This window comes from Pseudoliparis swirei, chromosome 15 (assembly GCF_029220125.1).
Source record: "Pseudoliparis swirei isolate HS2019 ecotype Mariana Trench chromosome 15, NWPU_hadal_v1, whole genome shotgun sequence".
Classification (NCBI taxonomy): domain Eukaryota; kingdom Metazoa; phylum Chordata; class Actinopteri; order Perciformes; family Liparidae; genus Pseudoliparis; species Pseudoliparis swirei.
The window spans coordinates 21944432-21965529 of record NC_079402.1 but is presented as its reverse complement, the minus strand read 5'-3'; the positions used below and the strand labels follow the sequence as shown (position 1 = coordinate 21965529).

General features: G+C 44.2%; 2 protein-coding genes across 2 annotated transcripts; both read left to right on the top strand.

The window, feature by feature from the left end:
• The first annotated feature begins 233 nt into the window (after positions 1–233).
• LOC130205724 (low choriolytic enzyme) lies at positions 234–15039 on the top strand. Its single transcript, XM_056433223.1, has 9 exons — positions 234–759; positions 900–923; positions 1012–1077; positions 1166–1215; positions 1372–1441; positions 1643–1757; positions 1839–2011; positions 4381–4417; positions 14877–15039. Exons 1-9 carry the CDS (start codon positions 711–713, stop codon positions 15037–15039), a joined length of 747 nt encoding a protein of 248 aa, XP_056289198.1. The 5' UTR covers positions 234–710.
• Positions 15040–16351: 1312 nt separating this feature from the next.
• On the top strand, positions 16352–17917 carry LOC130205530 (alpha-2B adrenergic receptor). The gene has a single exon (XM_056432969.1). The coding sequence runs from the start codon at positions 16352–16354 to the stop codon at positions 17834–17836; it is 1485 nt and encodes a 494-aa protein (XP_056288944.1). The 3' UTR covers positions 17837–17917.
• Positions 17918–21098: the final 3181 nt, after the last annotated feature.

The window sequence follows — 21098 nt, the reverse complement described above, 5'->3', positions numbered from 1 at the left end:
TTATTATTGTAGCATCGCTAGCTCCACATTGCCCCCTGCTGGAAATGTATGTGAACTACAACCCGAACATTCAACTGGTTTCAGTGACCATGTGCAAAATATTGGAATTTAAAATAAAATAAAAATATTTAGAGTTTGTCAGTTTATAAAATATATTATTATTATTATTATTATTATTATTATTATTATTATATGAAATATAATACATATATAAATAAATACTAATGTGACCAGTTTCAGGATTCAAAAAGTAAAGTAGTTTCTCAATGTAACACACTCATATGTTGATTATTTATATGCTATAAATATATAAGTTGGATCTGAAAGGCTCAAATTTCTCATGTGCACACAACAACCATCAGTTGTAAATCACTGAAAATCCAATATTTATAAAAACGAAATTTATTTATATATATATATATATATCTATTAAAATAAAATAGTCATCAGTAAAATGTGCGTAACTCAAACCTCAGAGCTTCTCAGAACTATCATGTAAATATTGTTTTATTAAATAATTATTCTAGAAACATTTAAACTATGCGCAGCTGGTCGAGGTGAACTAATTAATTTAAACCAATCAGAAGGCTTCAATCTTCTGTAAAGTGGCTTCAGCTGTGAAGATCAACGAGGCTCACAGCTGACGTCACTGCCGAGGGTCCTTAAAGGGCCAGGGGGCCCTGAAGGCCTCACTCTGCCCCTCTGACGTCATGCTGCAACTCGTCCTCACTGCTTTGCTGCTGGCTGGAGCTCAACAAGGTAAGAAGAAGAGCATGTGTTCAGTGTGAGGGACACACCTACACACACCTACACACACCTACACACACCTACACACACCTACACACACCTACACACACCTACACACACACAAACACACACTCTTCTCTTGGTTCTTTCAGGCTCCTGCACTCCTCTACGGGACGGTGAGTCTGATCAGCCATGTTAATGTGCACCGTTCTTGGTGTGTGTGTGTGTATATATATATATGTGTGTATATAAATCTGTGTTCAGTGTCTCAGCATGACGAGCTCTTCCAGCTGGTGATGTATCTGGATTCCAACCCGGAGACTCTAGAAGGTCAAAAGTTTCTCCTCTCAATAATTTGTGTTTTTTTTAAACTGAAGAATAAAATAATATACATTTTTATTTATGGCTTTTAAAACAGAACTGTTGTCAAAGGACCGTGCGTTGACGGAGGGTGACATGGTGTTGTCGGTGAGTTACACACTATAGCCTTTACTGTGGAACTCTAGTGTGTACTAGTACCTTATTTAGACTTTGCTCTAAAAAATAACTACATTTCCCATCATGCCATTCTGTAATGTTGCGACTTCAAAAACAAAATGGCCGACTGCACATTCCCCCCTGCAGGACGACCGCAACGCTGTGACCAGCAGGTGGCCGACGACGGCGATCCCCTACGTCATCAGTCCGCGTCTCGGTGAGTGGCATCGGGCATGTGACCTTTGACCCCTTCCCACTGAGTGGCATCGGGCCGGTGACCCCATGACCTTTGACCCCTTCACGCTGAGCGTATCGGGCCTGTGACCCCATGACCTTTGACCCCTTCACGCTGAGTGGCATTGGGCCGGTGACCCTATGACCTTTGACCCCTTCACGCCCACCATGTTGTTTCCTGCAGCCGGCCAGAGGGCCGACATCGTGGCTGCCATGGAGATGCTGTCTGACCAGACCTGCCTGTCGTTCCTGAAGAGGCGGTCGGAGAGAGACTACCTGCACTTCGTGAGAAGCTTCGGGTACGAGGTGCCGCGTGTTGCGCAACACATTGTCATTAATTGCGTGGACGCGTCTGACCCCAACGTTGACCTCGTCTACAGCTGCGCGTCGTTCGTCGGCTACGACGGCGGCGAGCAGCAGATTTTCATCGGGTCCAGCTGCCTGGTGGGGAACATCGTGCACGAGATCCTCCACGCAATGGGCTTCTACCACGAGCACACGAGGATGGACCGCGACCAGTACATCAAGATACTGTACAACAACATCATGGCGGGTAAAGCACCTGGTGGGCGTGTACGAGTACTGCGGTCTGGTTTGTCTGTGTAGTCGGTCAAATGTTACCACGACCTTCAGCGCTCTGTGGGATGTTCCACGGCCCACAATCGTTTGCGCTGCAGCTGTTTGGTGAAGAGGATCACAGGTCATGTGATGATGAAACAGGAAGTACTTGTTGTTTGTGAACCATGTTCTCCTGGTGTCCACTAGGGGCATCACTACTGTATTATAGAGATAATACATGTTGTTCTCCTGGTGTCCACTAGGGGCATCACTACTGTATATAGAGATAATACATGTTGTTCTCCTGGTGTCCACTAGGGGCATCACTACTGTATTATAGAGATAATACATGTTGTTCTCCTGGTGTCCACTAGGGGCATCACTACTGTAATATAGAGATAATACATGCTGTTCTCCTGGTGTCCACTAGGGGCATCACTACTGTAATATAGAGATAATACATGCTGTTCTCCTGGTGTCCACTAGGGGCATCACTACTGTATTATAGAGATAATACATGCTGGTGTCCACTAGGGGCATCACTACTGTATTATAGAGATAATACATGTTGTTCTCCTGGTGTCCACTAGGGGCATCACTACTGTATTATAGATATAATACATGCTGTTCTCCTGGTGTCCACTAGGGGCATCACTACTGTATAATAGAGATAATACATGTTGTTCTCCTGGTGTCCACTAGGGGCATCACTACTGTATTATAGATATAATACATGCTGTTCTCCTGGTGTCCACTAGGGGCATCACTACTGTATTATAGAGATAACACATGTTGTTCTCCTGGTGTCCACTAGGGGCATCACTACTGTATTATAGATATAATACATGCTGTTCTCCTGGTGTCCACTAGGGGCATCACTACTGTATTATAGAGATAATACATGTTGTTCTCCTGGTGTCCACTAGGGGCATCACTACTGTATTATAGAGATAACACATGTTGTTCTCCTGGTGTCCACTAGGGGCATCACTACTGTATTATAGAGATAACACATGTTGTTCTCCTGGTGTCCACTAGGGGCATCACTACTGTATTATAGATATAATACATGCTGTTCTCCTGGTGTCCACTAGGGGCATCACTACTGTATTATAGAGATAATACATGTTGTTCTCCTGGTGTCCACTAGGGGCATCACTACTGTATTATAGATATAATACATGCTGTTCTCCTGGTGTCCACTAGGGGCATCACTACTGTATTATAGAGATAATACATGTTGTTCTCCTGGTGTCCACTAGGGGCATCACTACTGTATTATAGAGATAATACATGTTGTTCTCCTGGTGTCCACTAGGGGCATCATTACTGTATTATAGAGATAACACATGTTGTTCTCCTGGTGCCCACTAGGGGCATCACTACTGTATTATAGAGATAACACATGTTGTTCTCCTGGTGTCCACTAGGGGCATCACTACTGTATTATAGAGATAATACATGCTGTTCTCCTGGTGTCCACTAGGGGCATCACTACTGTATTATAGAGATAATACATGTTGTTCTCCTGGTGTCCACTAGGGGCATCACTACTGTATTATAGATATAATACATGCTGTTCTCCTGGTGTCCACTAGGGGCATCACTACTGTATTATAGAGATAATACATGTTGTTCTCCTGGTGTCCACTAGGGGCATCACTACTGTATAATAGAGATAACACATGTTGTTCTCCTGGTGTCCACTAGGGGCATCACTACTGTATTATAGAGATAACACATGTTGTTCTCCTGGTGTCCACTAGGGGCATCACTACTGTATTATAGAGATAATACATGCTGTTCCCCTGGTGTCCACTAGGGGCATCACTACTGTATAATAGAGATAATACATGTTGTTCTCCTGGTGTCCACTAGGGGCATCACTACTGTATCATAGAGATAACACATGTAGTTCTCCTGGTGTCCACTAGGGGCATCACTACTGTATCATAGAGATAATACATGTTGTTCTCCTGGTGTCCACTAGGGCATCACTACTGTATTATAGAGATAACACATGTAGTTCTCCTGGTGTCCACTAGGGGCATCACTACTGTATCATAGAGATAATACATGTTGTTCTCCTGGTGTCCACTAGGGGCATCACTACTGTATTATAGAGATAATACATGTTGTTCTCCTGGTGTCCACTAGGGGCATCACTACTGTATCATAGAGATAACACATGTTGTTCTCCTGGTGTCCACTAGGGGCATCACTACTGTATTATAGAGATAATACATGCTTTTCTCCTGGTGTCCACTAGGGGCATCAAAGTACGATGTTTGAAGCCCTAACCCTTACTCGACCCTGATTGGCTCCTGGTTGTGATGTCCACTAGGGCATCACTACTGTATTCAGGGATGGAGATTAACTACATGACCTTTGTTCTCCTGGTGTCCACTAGGGGCTCCATCACTACTGTATCATAGAGATAATACATGTTGTTCTCCTTCGGTGTCCACTAGGGCATCACTACTGTATTATAGAGATAATACATGTTGTTCTCCGGTGTCCACTGGCATCACTACTGTTATAGAGGCATGTTGTTCTCCTGGTGTCCACTAGGGGCATCACTACTGTAATAGAGATAATGACATGTTGCTCCTGGTGTCCACTAGGGCATCACTACTGTATTATAGAGATACATGTTCTTCTACTGGTGTCCACTAGGGCATCACTACTGATTATAGAGATAAACATGTTGTTCTTGTCCACTAGCATCACTACTGTATTATAGAGATAATACATGCTGTTCTCCTGGTGTCCACTAGGGCATCACTACTGTATTATAGAGATAATACACGCTCCTGGTGTCCACTAGGGCATCACTACTGTATATAGAGATAAACATGTTGTTCTCCTGGTGTCACTAGGGCATCACTACTGTATATAGAGATAATCATGCAGTTCTCCTGGTGTCCACTAGGGCATCACTACTGTATTATAAAGATTTACATGTTGCTGTATTAGAGATGCATGTTCTCCTGGTGTCCACTAGGGGCATCACTACTGTATTATAGAGATAATACATGTTGTTCCCCTGGTGTCCACTAGGGGCATCACTACTGTATTATATAGATAATACATGCTGTTCTCCTGGTGTCCACTAGGGGCATCACTACTGTATTATATAGATAACATGTAGTTCCTGGTGTCCACTAGGGGCATCACTACTGTATTATATAGATAATACATGTTCTCCTGGTGTCCACTAGGGGCATCACTACTGTATTATAGAGATAATACATGTTGTTCTCCTGGTGTCCACTAGGGGCATCACTACTGTATTATAGAGATAACACATGTTGTTCTCCTGGTGTCCACTAGCATCACTACTGTATTATATAGATACATGTTCTCCTGGTGTCCACTAGGGCATCACTACTGTATTATAGAGATAATACATGCTTGTCCACTAGCATCACTACTGTATTATAGAGATAATACATGTTGTTCTCCTGGTGTCCACTAGGGGCATCACTACTGTATTAGAGATAACACATGTTGTTCTCCTGGTGTCCACTAGGGGCATCACTACTGTATTATAGAGATAATACATGTTGTTCTCCTGATGTCCACTAGGGGCATCACTACTATATTATAGAGATAATACATGCTGTTCCACTGGTGTCCACTAGGGGCATCACTACTGTATTATAGAGATAATACATGCTGTTCCACTGGTGTCCACTAGGGGCATCACTACTGTATTATAGAGATAATACATGTTGTTCTCCTGGTGTCCACTAGGGGCATCACTACTGTATTATAGAGATAATACATGTTGTTCTCCTGGTGTCCACTAGGGGCATCACTACTGTATTATAGAGATAATACATGCTGTTCTCCTGGTGTCCACTAGGGGCATCACTACTGTATTATAGAGATAATACATGTTGTTCTCCTGGTGTCCACTAGGGGCATCACTACTGTATTATAGAGATAATACATGCTGTTCCCCTGGTGTCCACTAGGGGCATCACTACTGTATTATAGAGATAATACATGCTGTTCTCCTGGTGTCCACTAGGGGCATCACTACTGTATTATAGAGATAACACATGTTGTTCTCCTGGTGTCCACTAGGGCATCACTACTGTAATATAGAGATAATACATGTTGTTCTCCTGGTGTCCACTAGGGCATCACTACTGTATTATAGAGATAATACATGCTGTTCTCCTGGTGTCCACTAGGCGCATCACTACCGTATCATAGAGTTAATACATGTTGTTCTTCTGGTGTCCACTAGGGCCATCACTACTGCATTACATAGATAATACATGCTGTTCTCCTGGTGTCCACTAGGGGCATCACTGTGTTATAGAGATAATATATTGTCTGTCCACTAGGGGCATCACTACTGTATTATAGAGATAATACATGTTCTCCTGGTGTCCACTAGGGGCATCACTACTGTATTATAGAGATAATACATGTCGTTCTCCTGGTGTCCACTAGGGGCATCACTACTGTATTATAGAGATAATACATGTTGTTCTCCTGGTGTCCACTAGGGGCATCACTACTGTATTATAGAGATAATACATGCTGTTCTCCTGGTGTCCACTAGGGGCATCACTACTGTATTATAGAGATAATACATGTTGTTCTCCTGGTGTCCACTAGGGGCATCACTACTGTATTATAGAGATAATACATGCTGTTCCCCTGGTGTCCACTAGGGGCATCACTACTGTATTATAGAGATAATACATGTTGTTCTCCTGGTGTCCACTAGGGGCATCACTACTATATTATAGAGATAATACATGCTGTTCCACTGGTGTCCACTAGGGGCATCACTACTGTATTATAGAGATAATACATGCTGTTCTCCTGGTGTCCACTAGGGGCATCACTACTGTATTATAGAGATAATACATGTTGTTCTCCTGGTGTCCACTAGGGGCATCACTACTGTATTATAGAGATAATACATGTTGTTCTCCTGGTGTCCACTAGGGGCATCACTACTGTATTATAGAGATAATACATGTTGTTCTCCTAGTGTCCACTAGGGGCATCACTACTGTATTATAGAGATAATACATGTTGTTCTCCTGGTGTCCACTAGGGGCATCACTACTGTATTATAGAGATAATACATGTTGTTCCCCTGGTGTCCACTAGGGGCATCACTACTGTATTATATAGATAATACATGTTGTTCTCCTGGTGTCCACTAGGGGCATCACTACTGTATTATAGAGATAATACATGCTGTTCCCCTGGTGTCCACTAGGGGCATCACTACTGTATTATATAGATAATACATGCTGTTCTCCTGGTGTCCACTAGGGGCATCACTACTGTATTATAGAGATAATACATGTTGTTCTCCTGGTGTCCACTAGGGGCATCACTACTGTATTATAGAGATAACACATGTTGTTCTCCTGGTGTCCACTAGCATCACTACTGTATTATAGAGATAATACATGCTGTTCTCCTGGTGTCCACTGGGGGCATCACTACTGTATTATATAGATAATACATGTTGTGCTCCTGGAGTCCTCTAGGGGCATCACTACTGTATTATAGATATACATGTTGTTCTCCTGGTGTCCACTAGGGCATCACTACTGTATTATAGAGATAATATGTTGTTCTCCTGGTGTCCACTCGGGGCATGACGACTGTATTATGCCGTTAACACATGTTGTTCTCCTGGTGTCCACTTAGGGCATCACTACTGTATTATAGAGATAATACATGTTGTTCTCCTGGTGTCCACTAGGGCATCACTACTGTATTATAGAGATAATACATGTTGTTCTCCTGGTGTCCACTAGGGCATCACTACTGTATTATAGAGATAATACATGTTGTTCTCCTGGTGTCCACTAGGGCATCACTACTGTATTATAGAGATAATACATGTTGTTCTCCTGGTGTCCACTAGGGCATCACTACTGTATTATAGAGATAATACATGTTGTTCTCCTGGTGTCCACTAGGGGCATCACTACTGTATTATAGAGATAATACATGCTGTTCCCCTGGTGTCCACTAGGGGCATCACTACTGTATTATAGAGATAATACATGTTGTTCTCCTGGTGTCCACTAGGGGCATCACTACTGTATTATAGAGATAATACATGCTGTTCTCCTGGTGTCCACTAGGGGCATCACTACTGTATTATAGAGATAATACATGTTGTTCTCCTGGTGTCCACTAGGGGCATCACTACTGTATTATAGAGATAATACATGTCGTTCTCCTGGTGTCCACTAGGGCATCACTACTGTATTATAGAGATAATACATGTTGTTCCCCTGGTGTCCACTAGGGGCATCACTACTGTATTATATAGATAATACATGCTGTTCTCCTGGTGTCCACTAGGGGCATCACTACTGTATTATATAGATAATACATGTTGTTCTCCTGGTGTCCACTAGGGGCATCACTACTGCATTATAGAGATAATACATGTTCTCCTGGTGTCCACTAGGGGCATCACTACTGTATTATAGAGATAATACATGTTGTTCTCCTGGTGTCCACTAGGGGCATCACTACTGTATTATAGAGATAATACATGTTGTTCTCCTGGTGTCCACTAGGGGCATCACTACTGTATTATAGAGATAATACATGCTGTTCTCCTGGTGTCCACTAGGGCATCACTACTGTATTATAGAGATAATACATGTTGTTCCCCTGGTGTCCACTAGGGGCATCACTACTGTATTATATAGATAATACATGCTGTTCTCCTGGTGTCCACTAGGGGCATCACTACTGTATTATAGAGATAATACATGTTGTTCTCCTGGTGTCCACTAGGGGCATCACTACTGTATTATAGAGATAATACATGTTGTTCTCCTGGTGTCCACTAGGGCATCACTACTGTATTATAGAGATAATACATGTTGTTCTCCTGGTGTCCACTAGGGCATCACTACTGTATTAGAGATAATACATGCTGTTCCCCTGGTGTCCACTAGGGGCATCACTACTGTATTATAGAGATAATACATGCTGTTCTCCTGGTGTCCACTAGGGGCATCACTACTGTATTATAGAGATAATACCTGCTGTTCTCCTGGTGTCCACTAGGGCATCACTACTGTATTATAGAGATAATACATGTTGTTCTCCTGGTGTCCACTAGGGCATCACTACTGTATTATAGAGATAATACATGTTGTTCTCCTGGTGTCCACTAGGGCATCACTACTGTATTATAGAGATAATACATGTTCCTGGTGTCCACTAGGGCATCACTACTGTATTATAGATAATACATGTTGTTCTCCTGGTGTCCACTAGGGGCATCACTACTGTATTATAGAGATAATACATGCTGTTCCCCTGGTGTCCACTAGGGGCATCACTACTGTATTATAGAGATAATACATGTTGTTCTCCTGGTGTCCACTAGGGGCATCACTACTATATTATAGAGATAATACATGCTGTTCCACTGGTGTCCACTAGGGGCATCACTACTGTATTATAGAGATAATACATGTTGTTCTCCTGGTGTCCACTAGGGGCATCACTACTGTATTATAGAGATAATACATGTTGTTCTCCTGGTGTCCACTAGGGGTATCACTACTGTAATATATAGATAATACATGCTGTTCCCCTGGTGTCCACTAGGGGCATCACTACTGTATTATAGAGATAATACATGCTGTTCTCCTGGTGTCCACTAGGGGCATCACTACTGTATTATAGAGATAATACATGTTGTTCTCCTGGTGTCCACTAGGGGCATCACTACTGTATTATAGAGATAACACATGTTGTTCTCCTGGTGTCCACTAGGGGCATCACTACTGTATTATAGAGATAATACATGTTGTTCCCCTGGTGTCCACTAGGGGCATCACTACTGTATTATATAGATAATACATGCTGTTCTCCTGGTGTCCACTAGGGGCATCACTACTGTATTATATAGATAATACATGTTCTCCTGGTGTCCACTAGGGGCATCACTACTGTATTATAGAGATAATACATGTTGTTCTCCTGGTGTCCACTAGGGGCATCACTACTGTATTATAGAGATAATACATGTTGTTCTCCTGGTGTCCACTAGGGCATCACTACTGTATTATAGAGATAATACATGTTGTCTCCTGGTGTCCACTAGGGCATCACTACTGTATTATAGAGATAATACATGTTGTTCTCCTGGTGTCCACTAGGGGCATCACTACTGTATTATAGAGATAATACATGTTGTTCTCCTGGTGTCCACTAGGGGCATCACTACTGTATTATAGAGATAATACATGTTGTTCTCCTGGTGTCCACTAGGGGCATCACTACTGTATTATAGAGATAATACATGTTGTTCTCCTGGTGTCCAGTAGCGGCGTCACTACTGTATTATAGAGGTAATAGAAGTTGTTGTCCTGGTGACCACTAGGGCATCACTACTGTATTATAGAGATAATACATGTTGTTCTCCTGGTGTCCACTAGGGCATCACTACTGTATTATAGAGATAATACATGTTGTTCTCCTGGTGTCCACTAGGGCATCACTACTGTATTATAGAGATAATACATGTTGTTCTCCTGGTGTCCACTAGGGCATCACTACTGTATTATAGAGATAATACATGTTGTTCTCCTGGTGTCCACTAGGGCATCACTACTGTATTATAGAGATAACACATGTTGTTCTCCTGGTGTCCACTAGGGCATCACTACTGTATCATAGAGATAATACATGTTGTTCTCCTGGTGTCCACTAGGGCATCACTACTGTATTATAGAGATAATACATGTTGTTCTCCTGGTGTCCACTAGGGCATCACTACTGTATTATAGAGATAATACATGTTGTTCTCCTGGTGTCCACTAGGGCATCACTACTGTATTATAGAGATAACATGTTGTTCTCCTGGTGTCCACTAGGGCATCACTACTGCGTTTCAGGGATAGAGATAATACATGTTGTTCTCCTGGTGTCCACTGTGAGCACTACCTGTATCATAGAGATAATACAGGCGCCTCCTGGTGTCCACTAGGGCATCACCACTGTATTGTAGAGACAACTGCTTCTCCTGGTGACCACTAGGGCATCACTAGTGACATGGAGAGGACATGTTGTTCTCCTGGTGTCCACTGCATCACTCTGACTGCGATAACGCGGTTCTTCTACTCGGCGCGGCGGTTGGAAGTCCACCCGCCAAACCACCACTGCTTTATTATAGAGATACCTCGTTTTCTCCCTGTCCACTGGGGCATCACACTGCACATAGAGATAACAGCATTCTCCTGGTGCCACTTCATCAGGATGCTCAGCTGGTGTCCACTAGGGCATCACTACTGTATATAGAGATAAACATGAGCTCTCCTGGTGTCCACTAGCATCATTTTTTAAAAAGTAAAAAATGGCAGGTCTCTTTAATTTGACTAAATAGTCATATTTATCTATTTGTATTATAAATTCATTTACATGTTGCTGTATTAGAGATGCATGTTGTCCTGGTTTACACTAGGGGCATCACTACTGTATTATAGAGATAACACATGTAGTTCTCCTGGTGTCCACTAGGGGCATCACTACTGTATTATATAGATAATACATGCTGCTGTCCACTAGGGGCATCACTACTGTATTATATAGATAATACATGTTCTCCTGGTGTCCACTAGGGGCATCACTACTGTATTATAGAGATAATACATGTTGTTCTCCTGGTGTCCACTAGGGGCATCACTACTGTATTATAGAGATAACACATGTAGTTCTCCTGGTGTCCACTAGGGGCATCACTACTGTATCATAGAGATAATACATGTTGTTCTCCTGGTGTCCACTAGGGGCATCACTACTGTATTATAGAGATAATACATGTAGTTCTCCTGGTGTCCACTAGGGGCATCACTACTGTATCATAGAGATAACACATGTTGTTCTCCTGGTGTCCACTAGGGGCATCACTACTGTATTATAGAGATAATACATGTTGTTCTCCTGGTGTCCACTAGGGGCATCACTACTGTATTATAGAGATAACACATGTAGTTCTCCTGGTGTCCACTAGGGGCATCACTACTGTATTATAGAGATAATACATGTTGTTCTCCTGGTGTCCACTAGGGGCATCACTACTGTATCATAGAGATAACACATGTTCTCCTGGTGTCCACTAGGGGCATCACTACTGTATTATAGAGATAATACATGTAGTTCTCCTGGTGTCCACTAGGGGCATCACTACTGTATTATAGAGATAACACATGTAGTTCTCCTGGTGTCCACTAGGGGCATCACTAATGTATTATAGAGATAATACATGTTGTTCTCCTGGTGTCCACTAGGGGCATCACTACTGTATCATAGAGATAACACATGTAGTTCTCCTGGTGGCCACTAGGGGCATCACTACTATATTATAGAGATAACACATGTTGTTCTCCTGGTGTCCACTAGGGGCATCACTACTGTATCATAGAGATAATACATGTTGTTCTCCTGGTGTCCACTAGGGGTATCACTACTGTATCATAGAGATAACACATGTAGTTCTCCTGGTGTCCACTAGGGGCATCACTACTGTATCATAGAGATAATACATGCTGTTCTCCTGGTGTCCACTAGGGGCATCACTACTGTATTATAGAGCTAATACATGTAGTTCTCCTGGTGTCCACTAGGGGCATCACTACTGTATCATAGAGATAACACATGTAGTTCTCCTGGTGTCCACTAGGGGCATCACTACTGTATCATAGAGATAATACATGTTCTCCTGGTGTCCACCAAGGGCATCACTACTGTATCATAGAGATAACACATGTAGTTCTCCTGGTGTCCACTAGGGGCATCACTACTGTATCATAGAGATAATACATGTTGTTCTCCTGGTGTCCACTAGGGGCATCACTACTGTATTATATAGATAATACATGTTGTTCTCCTGGTGTCCACTAGGGGCATCACTACTGTATTATATAGATAATACATGTTGTTCTCCTGGTGTCCACTAGGGGCATCACTACTGTATCATAGAGATAATACATGCTGTTCTCCTGGTGTCCACTAGGGGCATCACTACTGTATCATAGAGATAATACATGTTGTTCTCCTGGTGTCCACTAGGGGCATCACTACTGTATTATAGAGATAACACATGTAGTTCTCCTGGTGTCCACTAGGGGCATCACTACTGTATTATAGAGATAATACATGTTGTTCTCCTGGTGTCCTCTAGGGGCATCACTACTGTATTATAGAGATAATACATGTCGTTCTCCTGGTGTCCACTAGGGGCATCTCTACTGTATTATAGAGATAATACATGTTGTTCTCCTGGTGTCCACTAGGGGCATCACTACTGTATAATAGAGATAACACATGTTGTTCTCCTGGTGTCCACTAGGGGCATCACTACTGTATAATAGAGATAATACATGTTGTTCTCCTGGTGTCCACTAGGGGCATCACTACTGTATTATAGAGATAACACATGTAGTTCTCCTGGTGTCCACTAGGGGCATCACTACTGTATTATAGAGATAATACATGTTGTTCTCCTGGTGTCCACTAGGGGCATCACTACTGTATAATAGAGATAATACATGTTGTTCTCCTGGTGTCCACTAGGGGCGTCACGACTGTATTATATAGATAATACATGTTGTTCTCCTGGTGTCCACTAGGGGCATCACTACTGTATAATAGAGATAATACATGTTGTTCTCCTGGTGTCCACTAGGGGCGTCACGACTGTATTATATATAGATAATACATGCTGGTGTCCACTAGGGGCATCACTACTGTATAATAGAGATAACACATGTTGTTCTCCTGGTGTCCACTAGGGGCATCACTACTGTATTATAGATATATTACATGCTGTTCTCCTGGTGTCCACTAGGGGCATCACTACTGTATTATAGATATATTACATGCTGTTCTCCTGGTGTCCACTAGGGGCATCACTACTGTATTATAGAGATAATACATGTTGTTCTCCTGGTGTCCACTAGGGGCATCACTACTGTATAATAGAGATAATACATGTTGTTCTCCTGGTGTCCACTAGGGGCATCACTACTGTATTATAGAGATAATACATGTTGTTCTCCTGGTGTCCACTAGGGGCATCACTACTGTATAATAGAGATAATACATGTTGTTCTCCTGGTGTCCACTAGGGGCATCACTACTGTATAATAGAGATAATACATGTTGTTCTCCTGGTGTCCACTAGGGGCATCACTACTGTATTATAGAGATAATACATGTTGTTCTCCTGGTGTCCACTAGGGGCATCACTACTGTATAATAGAGATAACACATGTTGTTCTCCTGGTGTCCACTAGGGGCATCACTACTGTATAATAGAGATAACACATGTTGTTCTCCTGGTGTCCACTAGGGGCATCACTACTGTATTATAGATATATTACATGCTGTTCTCCTGGTGTCCACTAGGGGCATCACTACTGTATTATAGATATATTACATGCTGTTCTCCTGGTGTCCACTAGGGGCATCACTACTTGCAGGTCCGAACCGTCCGACTGTTTTTGATTACACTTTTAAAGCTAACGTACTCGGGAGTTCCTTTACTCGAGTATTTAAATATGATTATCTGGATTATATGTTTTGACTTGTAAATGCTGTATTACTATAGATTAAATTATATTTCTGTACTTTAAGTATTTTGTATTCCCTTCCAAAAGAAACAGGAACGTTTCTCGTTTGCTCCAGATCAACTATTGATCATCGATCAGGAGCTGATCAGTGAGTCATGGATCAGAAGGCTTTAGAAGTTCGACCCTCTGAACCACATGTGACACAAGAAGCGGCGCGTGCACGTTGAGCCGGTACCGTGCGAGTCAGTCCCTCCTCCTCTTCCTCAGGAGCTGCAGGGAGCTCAGACCCGAAGAGGAGCGCCTGCACGCGGACTCCCTCCACGCGCTGCACCGGTCCGCCTCCCCCGGGACCGCGGCTCGCTCGCGCTGCCCGCACCGGGAGCTGCTCGTGCGGGGAAAGAATCAACTTCTGAAGTCACGCGCAGAGTGAGTAGAAGGTTCTTCATGTAATGTTTCTGTATTTATTCTAAAGGATTTAATGTCATCCAGACACTTATCTTTATACAAATCATTATTATTAGAAATCAATGCTGACTCAACACAATCAATTGCACTATATATATATATATATATATATATATATATATATATATATATATATATATTAGTGCAATTCATGTGTTCATTTCATCCTAAATTATACGTATGTTAATATGTATAGCACATTTCTTTATTTGTGAAATTAATTTGGTCCAGTCATATATATACAGGACTGTCTCAGAAAATTAGAATATTGTGATAAAGTTCTTTATTTTCTGTAATGCAATTAAAAAAACAAAAATGTCATGCATTCTGGATTCATTACAAATCAACTGAAATATTGCAAGCCTTTTATTCTTTTAATATTGCTGATTATGGCTTACAGCTTAAGAAAACTCAAATATCCTATTTCTAAATATTAGAATATCATGAAAAAGTATACTAGTAGGGTATTAAACAAATCACTTGAATCGTCTAATTAACTCGAAACACCTGGAAACACATTTTCAAATGTTTGATTTTGTTTTGCTGTTATAAATCTTTTTTTTAACTTGATCTGAGGAAATATTCAAATTTTATGAGATAGGATTTTAGAGTTTTCTTAAGCTGTAAGCCATAATCAGCAATATTAAAAGAATAAAAGGCTTGCAATATTTCAGTTGATTTGTAATGAATCCAGAATGCATGACATTTTTGTTTTTTTAATTGCATTACAGAAAATAAAGAACTTTATCACAATATTCTAATTTTCTGAGACAGTCCTGTATATATATGTGTATATATATATATATATATAAATGAAAAAATAAAACATATTTATATACATATATATAACTGATATATATCAGTTATATATATATATATATATATATATATATATATATAAATGTGACAGCTTTAATCCAAAACACACATGAAAAATATAGAGCTCTTCATGACAATCTAAACACATCTATGTAATTGATCTGTTCTTCATCATCTTCATCATCATCTCTGATCTGATTGTGCAAAAACATTTAAAAACGAACATGTCGTCTTTTATTTCCTTTTCAAAAGATCGAAAATCACAAATTGTTGCCCGACTGAAAGAACCCGTTTTGTCCTGAAGATGTTTTCCATCACGCAGACCTTCATAAAGGTTCTGTTGCATTGTGATGCGTTCAGGCTCTGCTCAGTGAACATGAGTACTGAAGGTAGATGATAACGTTCATCTCTCTCTCTCTCTCTCTCTCAGGTCACATGACTTCACGTTGACCGTTGCCATGGCAGCCCCTCACGACGCCCCCTGCCTGTCGGAGCTCCCCAACAGGAACCTCAGCCTCGCCGGCGGCGGCCGGCCCTGCGACCGGAGCGCGGGCCGGACCTCGCCGTACACGCCGCAAGCCACCGCCGCCTTCGCCTTCGCCATCACCTCCATGATGGTCTTCACCATCGTCGGGAACATCCTCGTCATCATCGCCGTGCTGACCACCCGGTCCCTGAAGGGGCCCCAGAACCTCTTCCTGGTGTCGCTGGCGGCGGCCGATATTTTGGTGGCGACGCTCGTCATCCCGTTCTCGCTGGCCAACGAGCTGCAGGGCTACTGGGCCTTCGGCGCCGTGTGGTGCGAGATCTACCTGGCGCTGGACGTCCTCTTCTGCACCTCCTCCATCGTGCACCTGTGCGCCATCGCGCTGGACCGCTACCTGTCCATCTCTCGGCCCGTCTCCTACGGCGCCAGGCGCACCCCCGCGCGCATCAAGGCGGCCATCGTCGTGGTCTGGCTGATCTCCGCGGTCATCTCCTTCCCGCCTCTCCTCACGCTGGACAAGAGCGAGGGCGGCGAGGAGGCGTGCGAGCTGAACAATGAGCGCTGGTACATCCTCTACTCCACCATCGGGTCCTTCTTCGCCCCGTGCGTGATCATGATCCTGGTGTACGTGAAGATCTATCGGATCGCCAAGCAGCTCACGCGGCGCCCGACCGGACGGAAGCAGGAGGCGGCGGAAGGCGGCGAAGCCAGCGCGGGAACCGCCGAGCCTCCGGCGAAGTTACCCGAGCGGTCGCAGCAGAATGGGGGTCGACGGGGTCGAGGGGGTCGAGGGGGTGCGGCGGCCGGCCGACGAGAAGAAGTCCCTCAAGACATGTCCCCGACGTCCCCTCAAGACCGTCCCGGGAGCCGGGACCCCGATGAGTCGGTCCAAACCCCCTCAGCGGTTCCCCATAAAGAGCCCCGGACACACCGCGATGAGGAGGAGGAGGAGGAGGAGGCGCTCCCCGACAACTCTTCCAGCTTCGGCTCCGAACTGGGCGAGAAAGGTAAAGACGAGACGAACGCGGCCGCCGATCGACGGTCGGGCGTGTCCCGGCGCAGAGCGTTCGGAGGCCAGATGCTGAACCGGGCCTACAAGAAGACCATGGCCACGGCGTCCGGCACCAAGCTGGTCCCCGAGGAGGCGGCGAGCATTCAGGGGATGCCCTCGTCCCGCCGCAAGGCCATGGCCAACCGGGAGAAGAGGTTCACCTTCGTGCTGGCGGTGGTGATGGGCGGGTTTGTGATCTGCTGGTTCCCCTTCTTCTTCTCTTACTCTCTTCAGGCGGTTTGCCCCGAGACCTGCAGCATCCCCAACCCCCTCTTCAAGTTCTTCTTCTGGATCGGATATGGCAACTCCTGCCTCAACCCGGTCATCTACACCGTCTTCAACCACGACTTCAGGAAGGCATTCAAGAGGATACTGTGCAGGGACACCAAGGGCACCTTCTTCTAGAGGACCTTCTTCAAGGGGACCTTCTTTTAGAGGACCTTCTTCAAGGGCACCTTCTTCTAGAGGACCTTCTTCAAGGGGACCTTCTTCTAGAGGACCTTCTTCAAGGGGACCTTCTTCTAGAGGACCTTCTTCAAGGGCACCTTCTTCGAGAGGAACTTCTTCAAGGGCACCTTCTTCTAGAGGAACTTATTCAAGGGGACCTTTTTCTAGAGGAACATCTTCAAGGGGACCTTCTTCTAGAGGAATGTCGACAAGGGGACCTTCTTCTTGGGGACCTTCTTTTAAGAGACCTTCTTCTTGGGGACCTTCTTTTAGGAAGGAAATCTATATTTGCGACGTTTCATCTGGAAGTCTTTTCTCCGTGGCTCTGAACGGGATCAACTCCTTCACTATGGAACGTGAACTCTTGTCCATTGAGGAGCAACTTGTGGTCCATCGTCTCCTCTCCTTGTGGTCCATCGTCTCCTCTCCTTGTGGTCCATCGTCTCCTCTCCTTGTGGTCCATCGTCTCCTCTCTTGTTGGTCAAAGCGGTCAAATCAATTATCTTTAATGTTATTTAACAATACGCCTAATTATATATTCAATGAGTCCGAAGACAAATTATTTGATTACGTGTTGAAACGGAAGTCAAGAGGGTACGAGATGTGCGGTCATGATTTAATGTACGAGTGTGTGTGTGTGTGTGTGTGTGTGTGTGTGTGTGTGTGTGTGTGTGAGCCTCAGGGTTCTACTGGAAGAGAATAAATATCACTAAGTGTCTTTTATTGGAGAAAAAGGAGAAAAGGCACTCAAGGAACACGAGATCAGGGACAAGGCGAACTGCTGCTGCTGCTTCTTCTTCTTCTTCTTCTCCGTTTCTTCTTCTTCTGCTTCTTCTTCTTCTCCGTTTCTTCTTCTTCTCCGTTTCTTCTTCTTCTTCTTCTTGTTCTCCGTTTCTTCTTCTTCTTCTTCTTCTTCTTCTCCGTTTCTTCCTCCGAGAGGAGATGAAACCTGGAGCTTGTATTCCTGAGTGTCTGACCCGCTCACGCCTCCCTGTGGGAACATCTCACAGAGGCCACAGCCGGTGGCTTCGTGGAAGAGGTTGGCTCCTCCCACTTTCTTTCATCTTTTCATGTTTTACTCTCTTAACTAACAGGTACTTATTTGTACCTTTGACTTCATCTCCGCCCTGCAGGGAAACCCACGACCCTCCAGAGTCCTGTGTGTGTTGAGAAGCTCCTCCTCCTCCAGATGAACTCACACACCTGATTCACATCAATTCACTGGTTGCAAAGAAAACAAGATGGCGACGGACATGACGGCGACCTGGAGGCTTCAGCTGGTCAGGAGGCCAACGGGAGACGTCCAGTAAGCCAAGTAAGAAGCTAACGTCTCCTCCACTAAGCTAAAGGAGACGACTAGTGTCCTACTGAGGACGCTTAGTCGGCTCCTTTAAGATTCAGCAGAGGGGCGTTCACTGACCCGTTCAGTATATCAGACGAATCGACGTTAACGTCTCTTCAGCTTCTGTTGAACATCCTGTAAACAACAAGCACTAACTTTGAGACCAGGGAACAGGAAGTCACTCATTTCCTGGTTTCCGGACTCCTTCCTGCAGACCTCTGAGCTAACGAGCTAGGCTAACGAGTTAGGCTAACGAGGCTGTTTTACAGATTAGCTCCATCGCCTCTCGTCTATGGACAGAACATACTATCCTTTTGGGGGTATTTTGTGATTTCAGTTGGATTTCAAGTGGACAATAACGTCCTTGTTTCTTCTTCTTCTTCTTCTTCCGCTCTCTCTGCTGCCGTGTCCCAGCTTCATGCTTTTATTTTGAAGTCTCGTCACATCCAGGGGTTTGAATGAAGCTGGTTCAGCGACGCTTCGACTGCACTTACAGAGCAAAGAATGACGAGATGGGAGCGTTGAGTTTCCCTGCTTCCTGTCGGGACATTGTCTTTGTCTGCCTCCCTGACCTTTGACCCCAAAACACTGTGTGAAGTGTCTCATCCATCCTCCTGTCAGCCCCCCAAAAGAACCCGGGAGTCCTGTCTGCCAAATGAAAGGTGATAATTAACTAATTAGCCGACGCTGTTTAAAGCCAAAAAGCAGAAAGTGTTGTTTACGTCTAGCTCGCTTGTGATTGGTCGTCATTAAAGCTGCTGAAACCCTCCAGTGGAGTCATTTAGGGTAATTAGGATGGCACTTCACCCCCCGCGGTTCTGTCTGAGGACGCCGCGGAGTTGTCCCAGAGAAGGAAAGAATATGTATTTAACTATATATGTTCTTCTTCGTGTTAATGAAACTTGAACCCCAAACGTCTCGGAGAAGTCTGAACGTCGTAAAGGTCTCACGCGGAGCGGGAAAGCTTTACAAAAAGGCAGAATATAATGTTCCCTTTTCCTTATTTATGGCGACAGTTTCATGGCTCCGAGGTATCACGCTATTGGATTTTTTAATGTCTTTTTTATGACGCCATATTAAGCCCGACGTTGCTCGTGTCAGGCCGTGAATCAGATGACATCACCGCTCTGCAGCGGCACAGATTCATGTCGATCGATACCCAAAACATCTGCAGACAGAGGAGATTGTTCTGGTTCTTTAAGTCTGTGTTTCTTCTCATCAACACAGCTAACCTCCACTAGCCACACAGCTAACCTCCACTAACTACACAGCTAACCTCCACTAGCCACACAGCTAACCTCCACTAGCCACACAGCTAACCTCCACTAACCACAGAGCTAACCTCCACTAGCCACACAGCTAACCTCCACTAACCACACAGCTAACCTCCACTAGCCACACAGCTAACCTCCACTAACCACAGAGCTAACCTCCACTAACCACACAGCTAACCTCCACTAACCACACAGCTAACCTCCACTAGCCACACAGCTAACCTCCACTAACCACAGAGCTAACCTCCACTAGCCACACAGCTAACCTCCACTAGCCACACAGCTAACCTCCACTAGCCACACAGCTAACCTCCACTAGCCACACAGCTAACCTCCACTAACCACACAGCTAACCTCCACTAACCACACAGCTAACCTCCACTAGCCACACAGCTAACCTCCACTAGCCACACAGCTAACCTCCACTAACCACACAGCTAACCTCCACTAACCACACAGCTAACCTCCACTAACCACACAGCTAACCTCCACTAACCACAGAGCTAACCTCCACTAGCCACACAGCTAACCTCCACTAGCCACACAGCTAACCTCCACTAACCACACAGCTAACCTCCACTAGCCACAGAGCTAACCTCCACTA

Coding starts and splice junctions, on each gene's coding strand:
- LOC130205724 (XM_056433223.1), top strand. CDS start 711: ATGCTGCAACTCGTCCTCACTGCTTTGCTGCTGGCTGGAGCTCAACAA. Junction 760..899: donor GCTGGCTGGAGCTCAACAAG/GTAAGAAGAAGA, acceptor TGGTTCTTTCAG/GCTCCTGCACTCCTCTACGG. Junction 1,216..1,371: donor AGGGTGACATGGTGTTGTCG/GTGAGTTACACA, acceptor TCCCCCCTGCAG/GACGACCGCAACGCTGTGAC.
- LOC130205530 (XM_056432969.1), top strand. CDS start 16,352: ATGGCAGCCCCTCACGACGCCCCCTGCCTGTCGGAGCTCCCCAACAGG.